The sequence below is a fragment of the Chinchilla lanigera genome, unplaced genomic scaffold, assembly GCF_000276665.1.
Source record: "Chinchilla lanigera isolate Chin_1 unplaced genomic scaffold, ChiLan1.0 scaffold00017, whole genome shotgun sequence".
Lineage (NCBI taxonomy): Eukaryota > Metazoa > Chordata > Mammalia > Rodentia > Chinchillidae > Chinchilla > Chinchilla lanigera.
The window spans coordinates 6,724,028-6,748,257 of NW_004955418.1; the positions used below are offsets into that span (position 1 = coordinate 6,724,028).

The following is a 24,230-nucleotide window of genomic DNA, read 5'->3' on the forward strand; positions in this document are numbered from 1 at the left end:
ACTCACAACCTTGCGCTTGCCAGGCAGGCGCTTTTGCCGCTGAGCTAAATCCCCAGCCCCTTAATCATTTACTTCTATATCTCTATGTGTGCACATATACAGTGAAAATCATGAGTTCATAACAAAACTGAATTCCAGTTCAACACCTGAAGGTTCACTAAGGTATAAGACTTCTTTTCTTACTTGTATTTCTTTCTTTAACATTGAAAAGACTGTCATTTACAATCATAGGTTACACATAAAATAGTTACTGAAATTCTAACTCATACCCCTATAGAAATAGATTTGCTGACCAGAGTACAGTATTTGCTTATAGCTCTTTTAGTTTTTCTTCTTTCTTCTTAAAATATTCAGTTTTTTAAAACTGTGTTATGAAATTATATGGAAAAAATTATATTTTCCATGGAAATTTAAATTAATTGTTACTTCCATCCCTTTCAATGTACGTTTTCAATACAGTTGAGTTCATTTGTTACTGTATGGACTTCTCTTTGCATTCCCTTACATTTTTGTTTTGGGAAGTATGTCAAACAATACTATGGTTTAGAGCATCAAAGCTATATTAAAAGAAGTAGTGTAAGAAGTGTCTTTCCCTCCTGAACCTCTCCAATTCCATTTTGTGGACCATCTTCTTTCTTTGCTTTTTCTACCAACCCTTATCATTAAACAATCTTTTGTAGTTTCTGGTTTATCTTGTTGATATTACTTTTGCACAAATGAATAAATTCATGTATATTTTATTATATTCCCTTCTATCTTGTATGAAGGGCAGTAAAACACCATATAAACTCTTTTGTACTTGCTTTTTTTTTTCACTTAATAATTTGGGAAGAATCATTCCATATTAGTTTTTTATTCATCTCCCTTTTCATTTTTTACAGCTTCATAAATATTAAGTTGTGTGGGTATAGCATAGCTTATTCAACCACTTTCCTTTGTATGGGCATTTAGGTAGTTTCTGTTACTTTGCAGTATACTAGGTAGTCTAATACATAAACTTGGATTTATTTAACTCTAATTATGAAAGCTATATTTTCAAGGTAGATCCTACAAGTAGGATTTCTTCTTTATAATTAAGTGTGCCTGTGAATCTTTCAGCCAGTTTGTCAACTGTAGACTTACAGAAATGCCTATTAGTAGCTTAGTGTATATCCATCATCAGCATAGAAGTTACTGAGCTACGGTTCTTAATTTGTTTAAGTGTTTTAACTTAACTTTCTTTATTAATCACACTTAGTACACAAAAATCATGTTAAAATTGCATTGAAATTAAGAATTAGTCTTGCATAATTAATTTATCCTTTATCAAGTCTCAGTAAATAGCATTGTAATGTGTCAACAGGCCCTAATGAAGGCAGTAATCAGACATAGGTAATCTGCAGTCCTATCATCCAGATGCAGTCTCCAACTTCAGAATCATCAATTGAAAGTACATAGTTGAAGAACTCTAGCAGGGACATAATGACTAAGTACTTCTATAATGCTCTCATCTTCCCAGAACTTTTTATTTTTCAAAATTCTTTCAATTTCATACAAACTGTATGAAATCAAATTTTAATTCATACTAACAGCACTGCTAGGAAGGGAGTTGGGGAAATACTGAATAAATCATAGCATTTACTTAGTGAAAAGTTCCTTACATGTATTATCTCATTCAAACCTCAAACTAACCTCCCTTAGGCATACTGTATAGTTAACATCCCCATTGTCCAGATGAAAAAGCTGAGACTCAAAGAAGTTAAACATCATATTGATGTCAGACATCTACTTAATAGCATGATTAGAACTGAACTTGAATCTACACCCTGCTGTAGTTTTCATAGCCAGCTCATGAATAACAATGAAAAAAATCTCCAAAAGCATTAAGTATTTAGAGAAAGTTAAATTAGTGCTTTGTATATATTTTGTAAACAAAAGATTTCATTGGTCCTCTGGTACAGTTATAGTATAAATTCTTGGCTACCTTTAACCTGTAATTTAATTCCTAAATAGTGATACAAAAACAACATTCTGAACATGGCAACCTCCACTGCAACTCTGGAAGCCTTAAGGGCACAATTAGCACTGGCACTGCAGCCAGGCAATCTCAGTTTCTGCCCTGGTTCTGCCACTTTATTAGATTTGACCCTTATTGAGCTCTTTAACCTCAGTTTTCTTCTCTCTTAAGTGGGCATTGTTCTGTAGGGCCCCTTGGCAGTATTAGAAATAATTACATCAGACATATCTATGCTCACCCACCCCAAATCTAAATGTTATTTTTCTCTCCTATAGTGGTTAGTCTGATTCCTTCTCAACACTTTTCACAACTTAGAATTATATTTACTGTTACGTTTATTTGTTTCTCATGCATTTGTTCCACTAGAATGTAAGCTTCATGATATTAAGGGCTGCTTATTTTTGTTACTCTGTATCCCTTTTGCCTACCCCAGTATCATTAGTCATTGAATAAATATTTCTGGAATGAACCATGTACATAACTGTAAACTTGTTTTTATTTCAGCCCCTATAGAATGACCTACAGCTTCCTTGTCCTTTCTCATCTCTCTGTCTTTACAGTTGCTATTTCCACTGCCCATTATACTTGCCCTTGCTGCTTTGTTTCTCTGGAGAGCTCTAGCTCACCCTTGAAGACCTAGCCTGGCTCTTCTGTAAGGACCTCCTTGGTGAAGCTCCTTCCCTATTGAGTTAGAGGCTGTAGTAATTGGTGTATTCAATTAATGTTTTTCAGAAGCTACTCTGTACCAAGATGTGCTGGGTTCCGGGCACAAGAACAGGAGCCATCATTTTAATGTGAGAGATAGGCCATGAAAAAGTATGCAAATGAATAATAACATCCTTAATTGTAATAAATGACAGGATGAGAAGCTGACCTTTGATTTGAAATCTAAAAGGTGAAAAGGAATTAGAAAAAGGAAGAGGTGCAAGATCAGTGCTGTATTGTGACTGTTTACTGCCTCGTCTCTTTTCTACCCAACTCCACCTGCCATTCCCCACTCACCTCCACTTACCTAGACGCTGAGCTCTGTGAATTTCTGTACACCCAGTATCCGTCGAAGGCTCTCCATGTCACACCACAGTTCCAATCTGGGAAGTTACTAGAATCGCAAGGTGTCCGGCCCCAAGTTTCTGATTTAGTATTTCAGATGTACAGCTTGGGCCGAGAGCTACCTCCCAATGTAAAATCTACTCCCATGCTTGCTGTGTTGTGACAAGGGAATTACTCAGTATTTCTATCACTCAGTTTCCTGATCTTTAGAGTGGAAATACCAGCAAGACTTGATAGAGTTATTGTGAGAGTTAAATGAGGTAACATACCTGAAATTCTTAGCCCAAGGCCTGAGACATGGAAAATAGTCAATAAATTGTTATCGGAAATGGTTTAGGGCTCATGAGGTTTTGAATACATGAATGAGTTAAGGAATAATAGTTTAATTCTACTTTAGTAAGTAGAACTAGGTCAAAACAAAAACTGAGCACCCTGATTCATCTTTAGTTGTTTCATTTATTGTGTATTTTAATTTGGACAAGAAAAGAAAAAAGAAAGTACCAAACACCCATGATTGTAACATCCAAACTGTAGTACTATTGACCCTTTATTTGCTTATAAAGCAGACTTTGGAAGTTTTGCATATCAGTTGGTTCTCCTGTTTTTGGATACTTCAGGACTTTCGTATTCCAGTCTTAAACTTCAGTAAAAACTGTACACAATCTACCAACATTGGGTTCTCCTGAAATGTGTTTGGTCATCCTTTAAAACTCATGGTTTGAATGCTTTTTTTTTTGGTTTTTCTCCGGTACCAGGAACTGAACTCACGACCTTGCGCTTGCCAGGCAGGCGCTTTGGGTTTGAATGCTTTTTACTGAAAGAAATTTCTTTCACGTTTTTCCTACTTCATTAATCATAGGAGATCTTCAGGATATAACCAGTAAAAGTTATGACAATGCTAGGTGACTCAACAATTTTCTTAGGCCAGAGACACCAGTGGGATTAACCTGGGATATTGTTCCTACTACACAGAAATATTATTATGAACATCTCAACAAACCATTAGTAGTTGGCAAATTGTACTATGCCCCTGCCCACCTAGACAACCTTAAGTGCCAAAACAGCATGTGCAAGGATGAAAACATTAGCAAATTTGTGGCATGAGGAACTTAAAAAATAAATTCTTTCTCTATTGTGTTTTTACTGGAAAACTCCAGGATCATAACTGTTGTTTTTATAAACATTAAGTGTCTGAATCCTTGGCAGTACTTTGACACTGGAATGTAAGATGTAAGTTTTCTAGTAAAAAAAAATTTTTTTGAGGTAATTAGCAAAGAGATTTTGGCAAATGGTCTTTTCTGAGTCATTTTTATTTATGTAAGTAATTCATCCTGTTGTTCTTCTCAGTCCAGTCAGTATACTTTAGAAAATATTGTCGACCTTTAATGTTATAGAAATGAGCTTATGCAATCATAGAATAAATAATTAGCAAACAATTTTTTCATTCTTTTTCAATATTTGTGGCATTGTTTTCAAGGTTTTTGTTCACATACTAATGCACCATAAACTTATTCATGCTGGAAGTATTGAAATCTGTTTTTGTGCTTCATAAATGTACAAATATGCACATCTATCAAATGAGAAATCCATGGAAAAGCATTACATGCACTGATTGGTCACTGTGATGGGGTGAAGGATTAGGAAGTTCTTGCAGGGATAAGTAGTGTACATCAGAGATTACAGGAAAAGCACTTGTACTTTAGTAGTGGTGCAGTGCTAAATAGCCAAGAGCACTAGACATATTGCCATAGTACTGAGATGGCAGGCTTCATTTTATTTTAATAGAAGGAAGATTTCTGATGTGGTAAGGACATTCACCCTAACAAATGAATTCCCTCTCTTACACTATAGCATGGCACCAATTAAATCCAACTATATGCATAATAAACTCATAATTCCTAACAGCCCCCAAAAACACCAATATGAAAAATATTATGTATACTCTTACATTGTACCAGTCATAAACAGATGGAAAAAATTATGCTAATTGGTAAAGAAATTCAGTATAACACACCTCAAAATGGTGTTTACATGGATTTTTCTTTTAAAATATTATTAAAATTACTTTGGATAAAATTTAGTCAGTACTTAGGGTTTTTGTAATCCTACATCTGCAATACATTTTAATTTATTCCTCTTGCAAATATGGATATTTGAAAGTATAAGTAACCTTATAATGAGTAAAACTGATAAAAGGTTATATTGAATGAAAGAGACATTACAGAATGATTATTCAGTTTGTAAAGGGGTTTGTCATATGACAATCTTTCCTAAAGCATCTCAAATTTAATTTAGGTCATAAACCACTCATTTACACACAGCATTTCCTCATTTAGTGAGGAAATGAGAGACACCATCATAATAAAATAGATACCTTACATTGTTAACATTTATGCTCTTTTTCTGCCCTTCTCTCCTTGCAGCACTGATAGCCATTGGGCGATACAGCATGACAATAGAGACCGTGGATGTTGGATGGTGTAAAGAAATTACCGATCTAGGAGCCAGCATGATTGCACAAAGCAGCAAATCTCTGAGATACTTGGGGCTGATGAGATGCGATAAAGTAAGCATGGTCTATCAAGTTGTTTTCTCCATATCAGTATACTCATGGAGAGCTTGATATAATATTCTCTTTCCATCCCTTTCCCTGTCTTGACTTTCCCATGTGCTCTCTCTCTCTCTCTCTCCCTCTCCTTCCTCTCTCTCTCTCGCTCTATCTATCTATCTATATATTTATCTATATCTATCAGGATAGATAGATAGCCTGATTTTCTAATCTGAGATTATTTTTCATTTCTCTGTTTAGTAATAAATTTGGTGCTTAAGCAGAATGAAAAGGCAAATATATACACAGTCATCTAAGATTTTGGCATCCTCGTTGTAAGTCCATGGTCCAAAATTTAACAGGTTGCATAGCACACTGCAGTTTGCAAGGTCTAACAGTAAAATTCTATTCAGGATTTCGATTTTCCTGCAACAGTGAGGTGGAAAGAACATAATATTGTTTTTGTAAAGTGGATAATTTTGGTGCTCAGCATCTATGTGTTCTCAATATGTGGGGGCCAAGAAAAGACTGTCAAGGGAGGTGTGGGGGGTTTTGTGTCTCTCTACATGTCAGATGCCATGTAACAATTCTTGTGATCCCAGAGGTTCCACTGAAGGTCTGAGGAGCTGGCTAGGGATGTTAGCATAAATTTGGAATGTGTTCTTTCATTTAATGTGGAACCCTTTGAAGACTAAGAAAAAAGATAGTAAAATCTATATTGAATACCAGGCACTCGACAGTTGTTTTCTGCTTTGAGACCTCCATGTTCTCCCTGTAACAAATCTTAGTTATTTGTATTGTGAAGGTGAGAATACAGAGGCCTAAAAGTAGTCAGCGCTGAGTGAAGGTTGGAGAGCCAAGATGCTAGAAGTCTTCCCAGTGCTTCTGGTACAAGCCTGGGTCAGTCTCCAGCCACATGGCTGCCTCGTTGGGAAAGGCCCACCTCAGATACATGCTAAGAAACTGTTGGCATCTTATACCAATTTGCACATGTGTACTGTTTATGCAATGGTAATTTAGAAACAAATCTAGTAAAAAAGAAATGTGAAACTTAACACACATGCCTCTCAAAGTGCATTTGTTTTCTAAATTTAGCAAATTTGGGGGCAAATAGAAGAATGGCCCAAATCCCTTGTGTGCTTTGTCATCTTTGTTAATTGACCTAAGTCTGTGTGTTCTCCAAATGTTTTTAAATCCCAACTTGTTCTAGACCTTTGCCAGATAGTTGTGTTTTAGACATTTCATTAATTATTCTCAGCCCAGCCTGGAAAGCAAGAGCACTCAGACTCAGGGGTTACAAGTCTCATTCATATCTCGCTACTAAATAACCTAAAGTTGATACACACCCTGTCACTTTAAAATGACTTCTTTTAAAATGGGTTAAAAGGTGAACATTAGGCAGAGTGCTCTAAAAACACAAAACAATTACAGGCAGAGCTCCGCATCTTCCACCAGAAAAAGTGCTAACATCAGTGCTATCTAACCAAGGATACCAAAATGTATGCATACAAACATTCGTGTCCCCTGCCTTTCTCAGAAACCACTATATTTTTACCCCATTCTCTTTAGATTTGTTAAGATTAGCCCCACCTTCAGAGATGAATTAGAGAAGTTCTATGCTCTGTAAATACAGAAGATTATTCTAGACACATGGTTGACCAGAATTTTGCTGATTTCAAGTTAAGGAATGCAGATCCTTATTTACTCAAGGGCAAATTACTCCAAAATGGGATAGACTAGTCCATTTAGTACTATACCAGAAGATGCCAGGCCCAGCCTTGCTGCCTGGCTTCTGGAGCCTCAAGTCAGCTCAGATCCAAGCATGTGAGGTGCCATGAGGACAGAAGACCTTTCCAGACCACACACAAAGTGCAAGTGCAGCCTTGGACTAAAAGGCTTGCTTACCGCTTCAGTTGGATAGAAACTAGACCAAAGTAGTTATTCAGCTTTCAAATACTACATATGCCTTCCATCTCCAGATTTTAAATGATTACTGTATTTGAATAGAGAAGAAAAGAGGTTGGTAGTATAGTTACTTTCTCTGAAGCCAGAGTTTGGGTTCAAAATCTGGGCTGTGTACTTATTAGTTGTGTCATCTTGGGCAACACTCATTTCCTCATTTGTGAACTATAGTACCTATCCTATAAAATTGTGAGCATCGAATGAGTTAACATATGCAAAGCACTTAGAATAGTGTTTATCATACGTAAAATGTACTGCTTACTGATTATTCCTATCATTAATGTCATTAACCTGTTCTTTGATATTTGAATTTCCAAGTGAAAAAAATTGCATTGCCTGCTATCCCATTTTAAAGAAAAAGTGAATATAGTGGAAAAATTTAGAAAAAACTTTATATAATTTTCCCTCATCAAAATTTAAAATTGTTTACTATTGTCTTAACAAGGATATCAATAATTGCTCCTTCTGCACACTTTACCAAGGATTATGAATGCCTCGATGGAACATTATATATTCAAAATAAAGTTACTAACCATCTACTCACGCACCAAGATGGAGAAAGTTGTGCAGTGCTAAAAATTGGAAGTTGAGGAAAAGACCATTCAGATAAGGAGGAAAAGAGAAAGAAAATAAACTCAAAACTAATAATAGAACAAGAAACAGGAAAACTAGGATTAGGGTGTAGAGAAGATCCACTGTCTCAATCTGTAATCATCTGTGCCAAAAAGGCATTAAAGAACAAAATTAATTTGGGCTCTAACAGTCTTCTCCCTGAACCTTAACCAGATCTTCTAACCAGTAGTAAAACTCATTAGTTGAAGTTCTCTCCCCCTTTCTACATACCACTGGAGCCAGTGGAGGGGCAAAAGACCTCAGTAGCCACACAGTTAATCCCTGATCAAGAATGTGTCAGTGGGATCTCTGCTCTGGGGAGGGTTGGGTTGTACAGTCTATGTGTCCCTGCACTCAGGGTCTGTGACCTGTGGTTCTGAGAAATACTGAAGTCTAGGTGCATTTTCCTTCACATGCAGTAAATTTCACTTGGGCCCACTTTAATTTGGAGGCTATACTTTACAAATCTGCTTTTTTTGATCCCATTAAAATCATCATATTACAGATAACATGCATACCCATGTGTATAGCAGCGCAATTTATAATAGCTAGATCTTAGAAACCACTTATGTCCATCAACCGATGAATAAGCAAGGAAAATACGATATTTATACACAATGGAGTACTACTGTGCCATAAAGAAAGATAAACGAAGTATTTCTTGGCAACTGGATGCAGCTGAAGAAAATAATGTTAAGTGAAGTAATGTTAAATATTGAATGGTTTCTCATTCAACAATTTAAATATGTAATATAGAGAGAGAAAGAGAGAGAAGTAGAAGATAGAATAGTAGAAAGTAGGGAGAAGTTCAAATAGTTCCTCAAATTATCTCTTCCATTGCTTCACAAATATTTTAAGATACATGCTAATTGGATTCATTTATACTATTAATCTTTTTGTTCATTATAAGAAAGTTTTGTTCTTTCACTTATTTATTTCTCCTTTGTCTTTTTTCCTCTATGATTTTTCCACAGTATATTGACTGTTGTTTTTCTCTATTTTGTTATAAAATTTTGGTTTTTTTAATGGAAGTAGAGTTTTTTATTTTTATTAATATACACTTGTGTTACATTGAAAAAAATTTGAAACCTGCCTTTTTCCTGTGTCAGCTTTTGAGAAATAGCAAGAATAGCAAAATGTCTTTTTTATTTGTTGTGGAAAAAAGTGTTTTTCTTCTCCCACTCCTCAAGTAAGCAGAGAACAGATGAGAAACATTAAACATATTCTTTGCAGCTGAAAGCAACATGTACTTGGATTATCAAACAATGTCCAAGCTAAACTGCAGTAAATCTGTTTGGCTACAACATCACTGATTGCCAGGGAGGAATGCTCCAGTCATTCAACAAATTCTGTTCCCTATGCAGCTGTAAAGTTAGGAAGTGCAGTGCGAAGCCCTTGTTTGAGTAGCTTTTCCAATTGCTGGTTGGGTAAGCATGTTAGAGGGTTTTGAAGCTGATGCCACATAATCTCCCAAACTTTAGTGCATTGTAAAAAACCAAGAGAAGAAAACGCTGTGTGAGACGGCTTTGATGAAGTGGGGTGAGCTTATAGTCTTAAAGACTGTTCAAAGGCTTACTTGACCTTGGGAATTAGAGTTGACCCGAAATCACCTATCAACTTAGCTCACATTTATTTAGTGATTTAGTTAAAAAAGGAAAGCTTGTGTGTAATCAATGGGGCTCTCTAATAAGAGCAATATGGAAACTCTGGTTTCCACAATTATCAACAGTGACTTTGGTCGTAGAAATTGTTTTCACAACTTTAGTGAATTCTAGACTCTCTATGGATTTTCCTTATTTCTTACAAGGCAGTTTGAATGGAGAACAAAACCGAAAAGGACAAAAAATTCTTGGGAAAGCAGTAGGGCAAAGTGAAATGCAATGCTCAAGGTTAATAAAAAATGTTGGGGTAAGGCTGATGAGAAGGGAGGGAGCACAGGAGCACAGCACTGGCTGAGAAAGCAGCCCTCGCCAGAGGCGGCCTGGCTGGCTTGGGAAACCTCCGCAGTGTGTGTTAATACTGAAGTTTGGAGACACAGAGCCTGAATTATGAGCAGTGAATAACATCGTAAACGTAGCAATGCTCAAATGCCAAACCCTTGTGAAAAGCAGTTGGATGGAGAAATGCTCGAGCTTTTAAAAGCTCCCTTTCACTTTCAATTTTTTTTTAACTTCATGCAGAACTAATTTTATACACTGTTCATTTGATTTGAAAATGCCAGCGTCTGGGGTATCATTAAAGAGCGTTATTGAGGGAGCCACTCTTGGCAGGGATCTGGCTTAAATCCTTAGTTTTTACGTCCCTACATAGTTGTAGATGAGGAGAAAGTGTACCTCAGTTTACCCAAAGACACCCCTCCACATTGACCCTAAGCAGGTAACAGCCCTTTGCTGGGAGCTTCTACTCTTTGGCCAGTAGGGGCGCTAGGTGGGCCGTGGGGGCTCCATTACTTACAGACGTAAATAGATTGTGAAAGGTCCACCCAAGTATCCTGTGACCAAAGCCTCTTGGAATTTCTTTGATTTCTAGTTGACATAAATTAGAATTACACAGGCGTGAAGAGTCCGCCCAAAAAAAGATCAGAGAGGCTGCTGGTGGGAGGAGAGCTGCCTCTGTGTGATCCTATTGATTATCCAGCTGCCTTCAGGCCAAGGGGCCTCAGTGGAGGCTATTATTGATCCACACCATGAAAATAATTGAATTAATTCATTTCTCATCAAATTGCTGTTGCCAAGACCTTTCTCCTCACCTGCTCCAATTCCCAAAGTTCTTAGTTGAAGGGTAAAATAGATGATTTATTTTAATAAATATTGGTAGCTCTGTTCTTCAGGATATAAGAAATCCTGGTTTTCAATTGGAATTCCTCATTTAAATGGTAGTGAGATTTTATTTGATCAAACCAATGAGAAGCTAACAAAGAAAGCACATAATACAAAGCAGTTAGTTCTTTCAGTCCAGAAATCTGCTTTACAACCTTAAGAGATTGAGGGCCAAGGTTTTTACACCCCATTTAATGTAAAAATATTCAGGAAAATTTGACCGCTGCATTTTTCAGGAAGTAATTATGGTAAGAGAAAGCCTCAACAACCTAAATATTTCTGTGGAGAAAATGGAGTTTTTATCTGCTTATTTAGGAATCATGAGCAGGAAAGCCCTATAGGGAAAATAATACAAGACTCTGTAACTAATATTCAGAACTGACTGGAAAAATCAGTTTAAGGGAAAAATAATTTGTGGGTCACTGTGTCCAGGACTGTTTGGATATCAATTGAGCCGTGAAACAAAAGTGTATACCTGCAGGGACTCCCCTCTTCCCTGCCACAAATGCACAGCTGTTTTCACATTGCCCTTAGCCAAAATTTAAGATTTAAAATTTATGCCGCATCGAAGAAAAGTGGAAAAAAGCGAAAAGAAAACATTTCGCCCTAATAAGGCAGGAGTGGTCTAACTGTATTATTCTGTGCAGTCCTCTGCTGTGACTGACATAACCATTACCCCGATAGCCCACCAGGCCATGTGCTCTCAAAAAAGGGGTGATGAAAAATGGCAGGAGTAGGTAGAGCTAGGGCTCTAAAATCTGAACTTAAGTCTTCACTTCCAGCATCAGCATCTTGTTCCTTTTGCTGATAAAACAGTTTTGCCAGGTGATTTTCGCATAGGAGCACTTTAAAACACATTTTTACAACCCTCTCCTGATTATTCCTGGTAATTGAAACAGGGAAAAGCACATCAGCTGAAATTCAGAGGTTACCTCTCAACCTCATTTTATCTAGGCATTCCCATCTCTTCTTATTCTAACCCTGTTCACCTGAACTGCTGAGCAGTAACTGAAACAAGCTTCTAGTATTGAAATATTAAACTAGGAAACAGTGGTGTGAAGCTTTATGAGAGAGGTTAAATTGGTGAGCACAGTATCGGACTGCTAAGTTTTCAAATTTCAGCTCTACCACTTTACTATGTGTACGACCTTCAACAACTTAATCACTAAAAGCCTCAGATTCACCTGAAATCATCTGAAACATTTACTCCAGAAGGTGTTATAAAATTAAATAAAATGCAGTATTGCAGTAAAGCACTTAGCCCAAAGCTAGGCACATTATAAATACTCAAGAAATGTTGAGTTCTGTTATTGTTATTGCTACTATTTATTTATGTATACATACTTTCTCTGAAATTCTATCCAATATACCAAGTGCCTGCCTCTAACAAGGTTATAATATTCTAGCCATGAATATAAATTCACATATTTAGATGTTAGAAAAAACTAGCTTCCTGAGACTCAGGCAGGAATTCTTAAATAGTACAATTTGCCATGTCAAACAGCCAGTCAATGTGCAAATCTGTTTGGTTTGTTTCTTCAGGAAAACAGCCTCTCTGTAGACTTATGGGATTGCTTTGCAATATATGGTATCCTTGGATTTTTGATTTGGCTTCAGTAGTGATATGAAAGGATTAAATTATAGGGTCACATTACCTTTTAAAGTTAGAAAAAGAAGCAGTAACAGTAATTGCCTAACCTAGGTCAGAATAAATCCCAGAACTCCTAAACACCTGACCAAGGATGGGCTTTAGGGGCCTGGCAGACTGAGGGAGTCCAGCAGGTTGGAAATCGTACACAGCAGGTGGTCAGGTCTGCCATGCCACATTCAATGAAAATGCCCTTCCTCTTTGTACATAGTTTTTCAGTGAAAACGTAAACCTTTCACCTCTTAAATTTATCATATATTTTATTTATTAATTTAATGTCTATTGAGTGCCTAAATATGCTTCAGTCAAGTAGTAGGTGACGTGTCAGGAAAAACAGTGAACAAATATATTTCTATTTCAAGGGCCCTACAGCCAAAGAGACAGACAAGCAAACAGGCAACTAGAATACTTTGAAATTGCCAATTAATGATTGTTAAAGGAACATTCAAAATTACATTTCTTCTGAACAGAGACTTTCACTTTGATCTCAAATCAACTTTCAGCTATGGCTCTTTACAGTCCTTTTTTTTTCTGCTAACAGTATTAAATTTCTAAAAAAAGATTGTCTAGAGACAATTGTTACTTTCTCACTGCTCATTACAATCTACTTCCATGCACAGTGGCACTAATGCTGCTCTTAAGGGCAACGGTGACTTCTGTGTTAATTCTCTGTCCCTGAGCTGCTGCATCTCTTGGCAGCTGCATTCCTATGGTAGCCGTTCTCCATTTATGATAGCGCCTTTCTCTTCTTTTCCGTATCACCACATTGCTGGTTTTCCTGTTATATCTCTCTGTCTCTCCTTCTTGCCTCTCTATGCTTCCATTCTCTCATCTGTAAAATGGAAATAATAGCATCAGCTGCATAGGTTATTAGGAAGGGTGAGTCGATTTGTGTAAACTTCCTTATGGGAAATATGTATTGAATACAAACTTATTTGTTATGGTGGTTAATTCTGCCTTTCTCATTCCCATCATTCTCCTCCTCACTAGAATTGTAACACTGTGTTACTTTAATACTGGTTGCTAGATTGCTAGACAGATATGTACTAGATGCTGGGTGAATCAGTGAATGGGTAGATGGATGGGTTAAATTTTGTTTCTCATGTGCATTCTCTTCCATAAGAACAGTTCAATTTTTGTTGCTTATTTGAAATCTACAGTTTTGATTTATAGAAGTATTGTAATAGTTTGTAGAAGAAGTTTGAAAACCATTAGATCCCATTACCTCCTAATGGTCTGATAGATTGTAAAAACTGTGTAGACAGAAGGAATTAAGTAAATAAGCAAATAAGAAAGGTCCCACCTTGGATTTAATATGCTTCCTGTAGTTGAGGAATCTGAGGACAGCTGAACGTCTCCGGGGTTCGGAACAACCAGACAGAGCTCAGGAACCAGATGAGTGGTGGGCTTTGCTGTCCTTCAGAGAACAGCCCTGAAAGCACGGATTTATGTACAGCTCCTCTCTTGAAGAAAAGAAAAAACCTTATTCTCATGGTTTTTTTGTATAAAGATTTAGTGATTCATGCAGAATAAATGCTTGCTGATAATAAATTTGTTTTCAAAAACAGGTCAAATCCATAAACCCTACCTGATGGAAACTACAATTTTAGAAAGACACTTTTCATCAGATGCCCAGGTGGTGATTACCAGTACCCTAGCCTTTATGTAAGAAAATAAAAACTGAAATTAAGAAAGCCATTAGTCACGAAAGAAAACATTTTTTAATTCAGTAAGTTCTCCCCCTCAATTATGCTTTTCAGCTTAACTTCGAGTTTAATTTAGAAACACCCAGATGTGTTCCATAAATACATTGCACCTCCCACTCAGTGACTGCATTAATTATCTTATTAGGGCCCTGGATTTTTCAAATAGTTGATCTTTTGCTGAACCATTTAGAGCGCTGGAGATGACTCCCCTAAGTGGCTTTTTCTATCCTGATGTTCCACATACATCCATTTTCGTTTTTATCTTACTGCATGTGCAAACATACAGATTTGGATCAAGTCCATAACCAGCAGTTTGTGGCTCAGAATAACCAACAGAAGACTGGATACCTGGAGCTTGCACTTGACTTGAAACCTCTTTCGTGATGGAGGATAACTTGTAGATACAGGGAATGAAAATGTCATTAGTTTTTTTTCTCTGACCGTCTAGTTGTTGGGCTTCTGTCACTCTAATGTCTAATTAGAGGCTTTGGGTTAGCGAGGCCCGATTCTCCCTTAACACTGCAGGCGTTTCTGTGATCCTCATCCTCCCAGGTTCTTTGCTGCTTTCTCCCTGTGCTAATTCAAGTGAATAGAAGCTGTGCTAGTGTTAACAGGCAACCTACATTTCATGAAAAAGAGACAGCATGAAGCCAGGCCTGTTGTGATATTGACAGTGCATAGCACTTTCAATCATTGCAGATTCTGAAATGGAATGACTGCATTTGACAAAGTTGACTGAATTTATGAGCCTGCCTCTGTCAGGTTCATTGCATTCTCTGTATCTGTTTCTTTCTGTGCTTTGGAATTTTTAGATGAGTTCTTTTTCCGCTACCCAAGAGTAATATTTCTTACCTCTATGAAAAAAAACCTTAAAGACCTCAGGCTATGAATATGAGGTTCATATATGAAGCATAGTGCATTATGGGTGTTCTGTAATCAGCTGGTTCCCATATTTAGGAGGTGACTTTTAGGCTTCAATGAGATGCTCGGTTTTTCTTCCTAAAACTTTGTTAAGTACTTAGTCCTTAGTACTGTCTTTTCCCACACCATGGTAAGGACCAGTTCATAGGAGAACTGAGATTAGAGGAGTCTTTCCCTCTCAGCTGTTGGGAAAGTCAGATGGCAACCTCCTTTGGCAGTACCAAACTAGATTCCTAAGGCTACATATTGAAGAAGAGGAGTCCAGTTCAGCTTTACCACATTCAAAAAACAAAATTCTTATTTCAGACAGTGCATTCTATTTTTTAAAAGATGGACTAATAAGCTGTCAAAGCAACAGTTTTCTTTTTCTTCAAAACTGCTGACTCAGAATTTAATATAAAGGGTATCATCTGAAGTGGGTCACTTGTTAGCTTAAATAACCTTAATTCAGGTTTTGTCTCCAGATACTAATGGTAGGAATCACCTGTATCTTCTAGGAACATTTCAGTCAGAATTGGCTCAGTAGGTCTCAACTTCCATTGTGCACATGCATCTCCTGGGAACTTTCAGAAAACACTGATGCCTGGGTCCCTCTCAGATACCAAGGCTGTTATACTTGTCTGGGCTATGGTCCAAGAATTGGGACCTTTGAAGATCTCTCCAGGTGATTTTAATGAGCAGTTAGGATGAAAACCACCACATCCTTGTTGCACCCTTGATTGCAGACACATTTTAGTTCATCCCACATCACTAAACAGTACCACAGATTTGTTATATGTGCATTACTGGGGGGTTCCTGGCAGAATGTCTTGGTTTGACTGGGAAAGGAAGAGGTTGGGAAAGAGAAAGGGAGCAAGGTGCTAAGCTAGGAAGCCGGGCCTTATTACTGAGGAGAAAGAGATGAGAGATTGTAAGGTGGCACCAGACTCGTGGTTTCCTGCTCTAACTGTAGGAAAACTGCAGCAGGATGTGTCACGTGACCCAAACGGGACATAAATGTCCTGCTACCAAGGGTTGCGGGAAATAGAATCATAAAAATTGGTGCATGCCTGCCGAGCACTGGTGCATGTTGTGGGCTGTAGAAGGTCCTAGAAAAATGAATGTATCGGGGCTGGGGATTTAGCTCAGCGGCAAAAGCGCCTGCCTGGCAAGCGCAAGGTCGTGAGTTTGGTTCCCGGTACCGGAGAAAAACCCAAAAAAAAAAAAAAAAAAAGAAAAATGAATGTATCCTCTGCTCTTTTATTCTTTTCTTAGTGCCCCATTTAAAATATTGTAGACTGCACTTTGAGGGCCCATCTGATTTACGTGCGAATTTGAAGTGGTACTAAACTTTCCATTGCTCCTGTTTTACCCTTTCCAGTGCGTGCCATCTCTGAGCCTGTGGGCAGTAGCTGAAAGAGTATCAGGGTTTATCTGAATATGCGTTTTCCACAAAGACTTTTGCTGACACCTGGTAAACACCAGGTTCCGCAGATGCCCAGCATAGTTTCCCAGAGAGCCATGAAACTTAGAGAGAAGCAGACTCCGGAGGCAAATTGCCCCAGAGACAACACTCTGCCTCTGGACTGCCACAACTCAGCCCCTGGGGCTGTGAGCGCTGAGTGACATTGCCCAGGGAGTCTGTGAAGAATGACAGACCAGTGCCAGTCCAGAGCCCCGAATTAGAAGGCAAGAGCTGAGTGTGCTATTTGCAACAGTTTCACAGATGCACTGTGGGCATCTTACTTTTCCCACCTGCAGAGAGAGCAATCGGTGTTTTTGTCCCTCCCCTCCTTTAGAGCAGACCTATTTTGAAACTAGAACTTATTTCACTTGTACACTTGGATGAGGCAAGAGAGATGCTACATATTATGCAAAGAAAATGATTTAGTTGTTCTATACTAGCTCAGGAACTGTTTTCCTTTTTTCTCTGCATAATGTGTATCTTCAGTGCATGTGGTATACATATTGACATTGCCTTGTTCTTCAGAAGTCCATTTAATGATGCACAGCTGTAACCTCAGCACTCAGGAGGATGAGGCAGGAGAATTATGTGATTTTGAGGCCAGTTCAGGCTACATACTGAGTTCAAGGCCGACCTAAATTATATCATAAGAATCTGTCTCAAAAAAAGAAAAAAGAAGTCCATTTAAATATCATTCCTTTTGGAAAGCCCTTCCCTACCCTCCTGGCACATGTCAGGCACCTACTATGGGCTTCCTCCCACAACAACAAGCATTCCTCTGAAGCATTTCTCTTTGGTGTTACTGCTGCACTTGTCCATCTTCCCAGCTGGGCTGTTATCTCCAGGAGTGTAGGGCCCATATCTGTCTTGCTGACCATCCTGCCTCAGAACGTGGTAGTACTTGCCGGGAGAGAGATGGGGAAGCGAGCGATGCTAGCTTCTGACGCAGTCACAGTTGTTCCTGTCAAGGCCCCTTGTTAGCCCTGCAGCTTCATCATGTTTCCGTCACGCTTCAAAGTCTCATGCAGTCACAGTTCCACAAGAGGATAGTCCACAGGCCAAGTGCAACCCATTACCGTTTGCATTTTCACTGTGGAGCCATGTTGAAAAGAGTGTTTTAAAAAAAAAGGAAAAGATTGTCAAGGACTTGGAAATGTACTTATATGCCAACTGCAATTATTTTTAAAATGTCCGTAAACATTTTACTGAGCAAGTAATTTGCTAGCCTCTATTGACATTTCTTCACCACATTGTTTTAATGAGGTGCCAAGGAAGTGTGGTAGCAGAGAGTATTGTGTGTTAGGCTTCTGAGTTCAAACCCGAGGTGCCAGTTACTAGCCCAGTGACCCTGGGATGTACCAGTTCTGCCTCAGCTACCGTTGTGTGTTACCAGTTATTAGTGCTGATAGGCCTGGAAAATAATGGAAGCTTACTGAATCCTATTCCATTGCCATTCACCCCATCCCTACTGGAATGGCAGTATACCTTTTTTTTCTTTTTTGTTTTCTTTTTTTTTTTGCCTTATTGCTCATTAGGACAAAAAAGAAGGTTTTTTTCAACTATTTTACCCAAACAAACCGTGCTGAAGAGCAGAAAAACTTGATTTCCTAACCCTTGAAATCCTGATAAAGTGTGCTTATCAGCGGGAGCATGAGGCGGTTTTCATTAGAGATTTCTCCTACTCTGGGGATGTATTATTTGCTACCTGTTCTCCAGGACAACATCCGCCAAATGGCACTGTGACGATAGAACCAACAGCAACAGTAAAAAGCCCTATGTAATTTGTGTTTGCTTACAGGTGGAGAGTGAAGCCATATCAATTTCTGAAGCCCAAGAAATCAAAATGTAGAAACAGATTCAGGAGACTTATAAACAATTTTGTCTCTGCCACAAGATAACTGTGGCATCCAAAAGGACATTCAGTCACAGAATTTTCAGATCTTCTGTCAGGTCCCTCTGGTCTCTGACCATGAGCAGGTTGCTAATGCTCCAAGCTGGAGTGTCAAAACCTTCTAATTATATGGAGCTTTGCAAAGTTTTGGAAAGCATCTCACATCCAGGACCATTAGCTAGTCTCTGTTTACATTCGCAGTGTTGTGTGTCATTGATCTCCATAGGAGTGTTGCCAGCTTTTAATCCAAAGTACACCGTAGTTATTTCTTGAGTACTGTGTGACAGCCACGTGACCCAGCAAAACTGCCGAACCCTCATCGTGAGCTGCTTTGTTCTTCTATGAAAATATGTTGGGAACTCCAGAAGGATATACTCAGGCAAAGGGGTAACTGCTGGTGTCAGGTAGAAAGGATAATAGCCCCAAATCATGATGGGTGTGAACTACAAAGGATTAAAGGAGTTGGACTTTAGAGACTGATACCACTGTAGCTGGAATGATCTGGGAACAAGGTGAACTTAATCTATAAAATTTCTGATGTAATACTTTTGTTGCTTATTCATGTGTTCAATACATTCTTAATAAACAACGCCTGTGTTAACTTATTTAGCAAATATTTATGGAATATGTACTATGTGCTAGGCTTACTCTAGGATACTAGACGTTTAGAAGTAAATAAAATCTCCCGTGTCTTGCAGCGTATATTATGATGGGGGAAAAAATATACCAGACAGTGTGTGTAGGACTGTAAACAAACATGACTAAAATACTTCTGGTTGTCAAGGAACTTACAGTGTGGGAATAATGTAGGGTGTTTTGTTGTTGTTGATACTTGAAAGAGTGTTTATTTCTGTGGTTTTTTTAATTTTAAAGAAAAATAAAAATAACAGTTTCAAAACAGGTTAATAGGAAAGTTACAATAATTGATGCATTGCATATTGTTGTCTTCATAATAGTTATTCAGAATACAAGATGCAGGCATAATGTCTTCTCCAAACAGTATTAGCACAAACCTTTTTTCAATGAACTGTGAGAGACTACTTGTATAACTATCTTAACTGTCTTGTGTATAAGTATATTTTTTTTTCCTTTTTCCCTTTCTTCCTTTCCCCTTTCCCTCATCACAGTTTGTCTTTTCTTTTGAACAGTTTCTTCCCAATTCACAATATCTATTGTATATTTTGGATCTTATTTATGCATTCAGTTTCTTACACTACTGAGACAATATGAAGTTTACACGTATGGATCTGATTTGTTTCACTCAAGTTACATCCATTTACATATAAAAGTCTCTAGTTCATCATGCTTTATGGCTGAGTAATACTTCATTATATAAAAAGACTATATCTTTTATATCTGTTCCTTGGTTGACAGGCATTTGAGTTGTTTCCAAGATTTACCTATTACAAATTGTGCTGCCATAAACATGGACACACATATTGCTGATATATATTTTTAATTCTTCTGGAAAGATACCCAGAAGGGAAATAGCTGGGTCGAATGGGTCCTCTAATACTCATTTTTTGAGGAATCTCCACACTGATTTCCACAGTGGTTGCACCAGTCTACATTCCCACCAACAGTAGAACAAGGTTACTTTATCCCCACAGCCTCACCAGCATTTGTGATGGGTTGATTTAATGATAGCCATTCTTTCTGGGGTGAGATGGAATATCTGTATTGTTTTAATTTGTAGCTCTAAATGAACAATGATGTTGAACATTTTTTTCATGTATTTATTTGCCATTTGTATTTCTTCATCTGAGAAATGTGTATTCCCTTTTTGGATTGGGTCTTTGAATTGGGGGGGGGGCTGATTTTTTCCATTTCTCTGTATGTTCTAGATATAAGACCCTGGTCTGAGGGACAACTGGCTATAATTTTTTCCCAATCTGTAAGTTGTATTTTCACTCTGTTGGTGATTTCTTTTGTTGTGCAAAAGCTTGTTAATAAAGTGAGATCCCATTTGCTGATTTTTTGTGGTATTTCCCTTGCAGTCTGAGTTTTGTTCAGTCAGTGATATTTCCCTTGCAGTCTGGGTTTTGTTCTATTTATACCTATATCTTTGAGATTTCTACCTATTTTCTCTTCCAGTAAATTTAATATTTAGATCAATGAATGATGTCTTTTAATATTGTAGTATTTTGAATGCTGATCCATTTTGACTTTAGTTTAGTGCATGATAACAGACATGGGTCTAGTTTTAGTCTTCAGCATGTAGAAAAATAGTTTTTCCAGCACCGTTTATTAAAGAGTCTATCTTTCTTCCAGTGAATATGTTTGGCCCCTTTGCCAAAGGTAAGGTGGCTGAGTGTGTTTGTGGTTGTGTCTGCATCTTCTAGTGTGTTCTGCTGATCCTGAGGCCTGTTCTTTTGCCGATACTATGCTGATTTTTGTCAAAGTAGCTTTGTAGTATAATTTCAGGACTGGGATTGTGATACTCCCTGACTTGCCTTTGTTGCCCAGAATTGCTTTTGCTATTCTAGGTCTGTTCTGATTCCAAATGAGTTTTAGGAGTGTTTTCTCTAATTCTGTAAGGCATGCTAATGGTGTTTTGATTGGGATTGCATTAAAATCTGTATAGCAGTTTTGGGAGTATGGCCATTTTCACTATGTTGGTTCTTCCTATCCAAGGGCAAGGAGTATCATTCCATTTCTTGATATTCTCTTTGATCTCCTTTTTTAGGGTACTGTAATTTTCATGGCACAGATCTTTTACATCCTTTGTTAGATTGATTCCTAAATATTTCATTTTTTAGGATACTATTGTGAAGGATGTGCTTTCCCTTATTTCTCTCTCTCCCTTATTTCTCAAACAAGTTTGTTGCTTGTGTATAGAAATGCTATTGATTTTTAAGTGTTGACTTATATCTCACTACATTACCAAATTTGAATATTATATCTACAAGTTTTTTGATGAAGATTTTGGGGTTTTCTATGTAGAGTATCATGTCATCTGCCAATAATGATAATTTAACTTCTTCCTTTTGTATCTTTATTTCTTTTATTTTTTTCTCGTCTAATTGCTCTGGCTAATGTTTCCAGAAATATATTGAATAGGAATGGTGATAATGGACATCTTTGTCTTGTTTCTGATTTTAGAGGGAAAGCTTTCAGTTTTTTTACTATTTAATATGCCGTTAGCTATTGGTTTGTCATAGGGGCTTTTATAAGATTGAGGTAATGGGCTGGGGAGATAGCTCAGTGGCGTAAGCATCTGACTGGCAAGCGCAAGGTCCTGAGTTTGATTCCCCACTACTAAAAAAAACAAAAAGATTGAGGTAAAGACCATCTATTACAATCTTCTGTAGGGTCATTTATCATGAATGGATAAATGCTTTTTCTGCATCTATTGAGATGAGCATGTGATTTTTGTCTTTGGTTCTATTAATATGGTGTATTACATTTATTGATTTGCATATGTTGAACCATCCCTGCATCTGGGGGATAAATCCTACTTGTTCATGGTATATAATCTTGGTTACAGCTGGGCATGGTGGCGCACACGTGTAATCTCTGCACTCAGGAGGTGGAGGCAGGAGGATCATGGCGAATTCGAGACCAGCCTGGGCTACAAAGTGAGCTCAAGGCCAGCCTGAACTGCATAGCGAGACCCTGTCTCAAAAAGACCAAAATAATAATGATCTTCTTGGTTATTTGTTGCATTCTGTTTACCGGTATCTTATTAAGGATTTTTGCATCTATGTTCTTTAGAGAGATTGGCCTGTAGATTTCTTTTTTGGTTGCATTCTTCTTCGGTTTTGGAATGAGAGTAATACTTGCTTCCAGGAACAATTTTGGAAGTACTACTTCCCTTTCAGTTTCTTTAAAGAGTTTCATCATTAGCAGCATTAGTTCTCTAAATTTCTTATAGAATTCAAAAGTGAATCTGTCAGGGCCTGACTTTTTTTTTTGATAAATTTTTAATTATATTTTTAATTTCATTGGCCGATGTCAGGTTATTTAGAATTTTTGTATCTTCTTGGTTTAGTTTTGGCAATTCTGTTGTGTCTAGAAATCTGCCCATTTTTTCTGTGTTTTCCATCTTACTAGAATATAGTTTCTCATAGTAAGCATCGATGATCTCCTGGATTTCTGTGGATCCATTGTGATTTCCCCCTTTCCATTCCCAATTGCTCAGATTTGTGTGTTTTCTTTCCTCTTTTTGATGAGTTTGGCTAAGTTTATCGATTTTATTTATTCTTTCAAAGAACCAAATTTTCAATTGATTCTTTGTTTTGTTTTCTTAGTCTCTTATTACATTAATTTCTGCTCTTTGTAATTTCCTCCCTCATACAAGCTTTGAGTTTGATGTGTTTTTCTTTTTCTAGAAGTTTGAGATTCAATATTAGTTTGTTTATTTGAGCTTGTTCTGTCTTCCTGATGTGTAAGTTCATCGCTATAAATTTCCCTCATAGGATTGCTTTCATTGTGTCCCATAAGTTTCAGTATGTTACATTGTCAGTATCATTTAATTGTAGAAACTATTAAATTTTTTCTTTAATTTCATCTGTGACCCTGTGACCCATTCGTTGTTCAGGAGGGTGCTATTTAATTTCCATATGTTTATGCAGTTCTTATGATTTCTTTTGCCATTGATTGCTAATTTCATTGCAGTATGGTCTGATAATATGCACAGGATAAGTTCAACTCCTTTGCCTAGTTAAACATGTTCTGTGAGCTAGTATGTGGTCTGTTTTGGAGAATGTCCTGTTTCCAGCTGAGAAGAATGTGAATTCTCATGTTATGGGGTGGAACACTGTGAACATCTACTAAGTCTATTTGGCCAAAAATTTAGTTCAGTTCTAATATTGTATTGTTAGTTGGTTTGTCTTTTTGTAACAATGGGTTACAAGATCCTTCAATACAATTATATTAGTGCTTATTTGATTTTTCTTGCCCCTTAATATTTGTTTCATATAATTGTTGCACTGGTATTTGTTGCATATATATATTTATGACTGTTATCTCTTCCTCTTGGATTGCTCCCTTTACAAGGATGTAGCGACCTTCTTTATCTTTCTGAATCAGTCTTGGTTTGAAATTCTCTTTGTCTGAAAATAGCATAGCTACACCTGCTTTTTTCTGGGTTCCTGTGGCATAGAAAATTGTTTTCCATCCTTTGACTTTTGGGGTTAAATGTGTTTCTTTTTTTTTTGGTTTTTCTCTGGTACCGGGAACTGAACTCACGACCTTGCGCTTGCCAGGCAGGCGCTTTTGCCGCTGAGCTAAATGCCCAGCCCCTAAATGCGTTTCTTGAATGCAGCATATTGTTGGATCTTGCTTCTTGATCCATTTTGCCAGTCTGTTTCTTTTGCTTGGTGAGTTGAAACCATTTATGTTGATGTTTATAAGTGATATGTATTGGCTTTTCTTTAAAGAGAACAATAAAAATAATATAGAATTTCAAAACAAGATGATAGGAAATTAACAGTGGCTATTATATTGCATATTGTTATCTTCAAAGTAGTTGCTCAGATTACCAGATAAAAGGCATGTAAGATTGATCGAACAAGATAAACACTAGCGGTTCCTTTCAATGAATTAATAGAAATTAGTAGTACAGTTATCTTAGCTAATCTTAGCTATCATGGTGTGTGTGTGTGTGTGTGTGTGTGTGTGTGTGTGTGTGT

The 24,230-nt window shown here is 37.4% G+C and overlaps 1 protein-coding gene across 1 annotated transcript in view; it reads left to right on the forward strand.

The window, feature by feature from the left end:
- The window catches only part of Fbxl17 (F-box and leucine-rich repeat protein 17), a gene marked incomplete at its 5' end in the record, with an annotated part of 444,029 nt that overhangs the window by 409,525 nt on the left and 10,274 nt on the right, over positions 1-24,230 (forward strand). Inside the window, 1 exon segment of the mRNA XM_005382343.2 lies at positions 5,470-5,612. Within this exon segment, the coding sequence (XP_005382400.2) occupies positions 5,470-5,612 (143 nt within the window).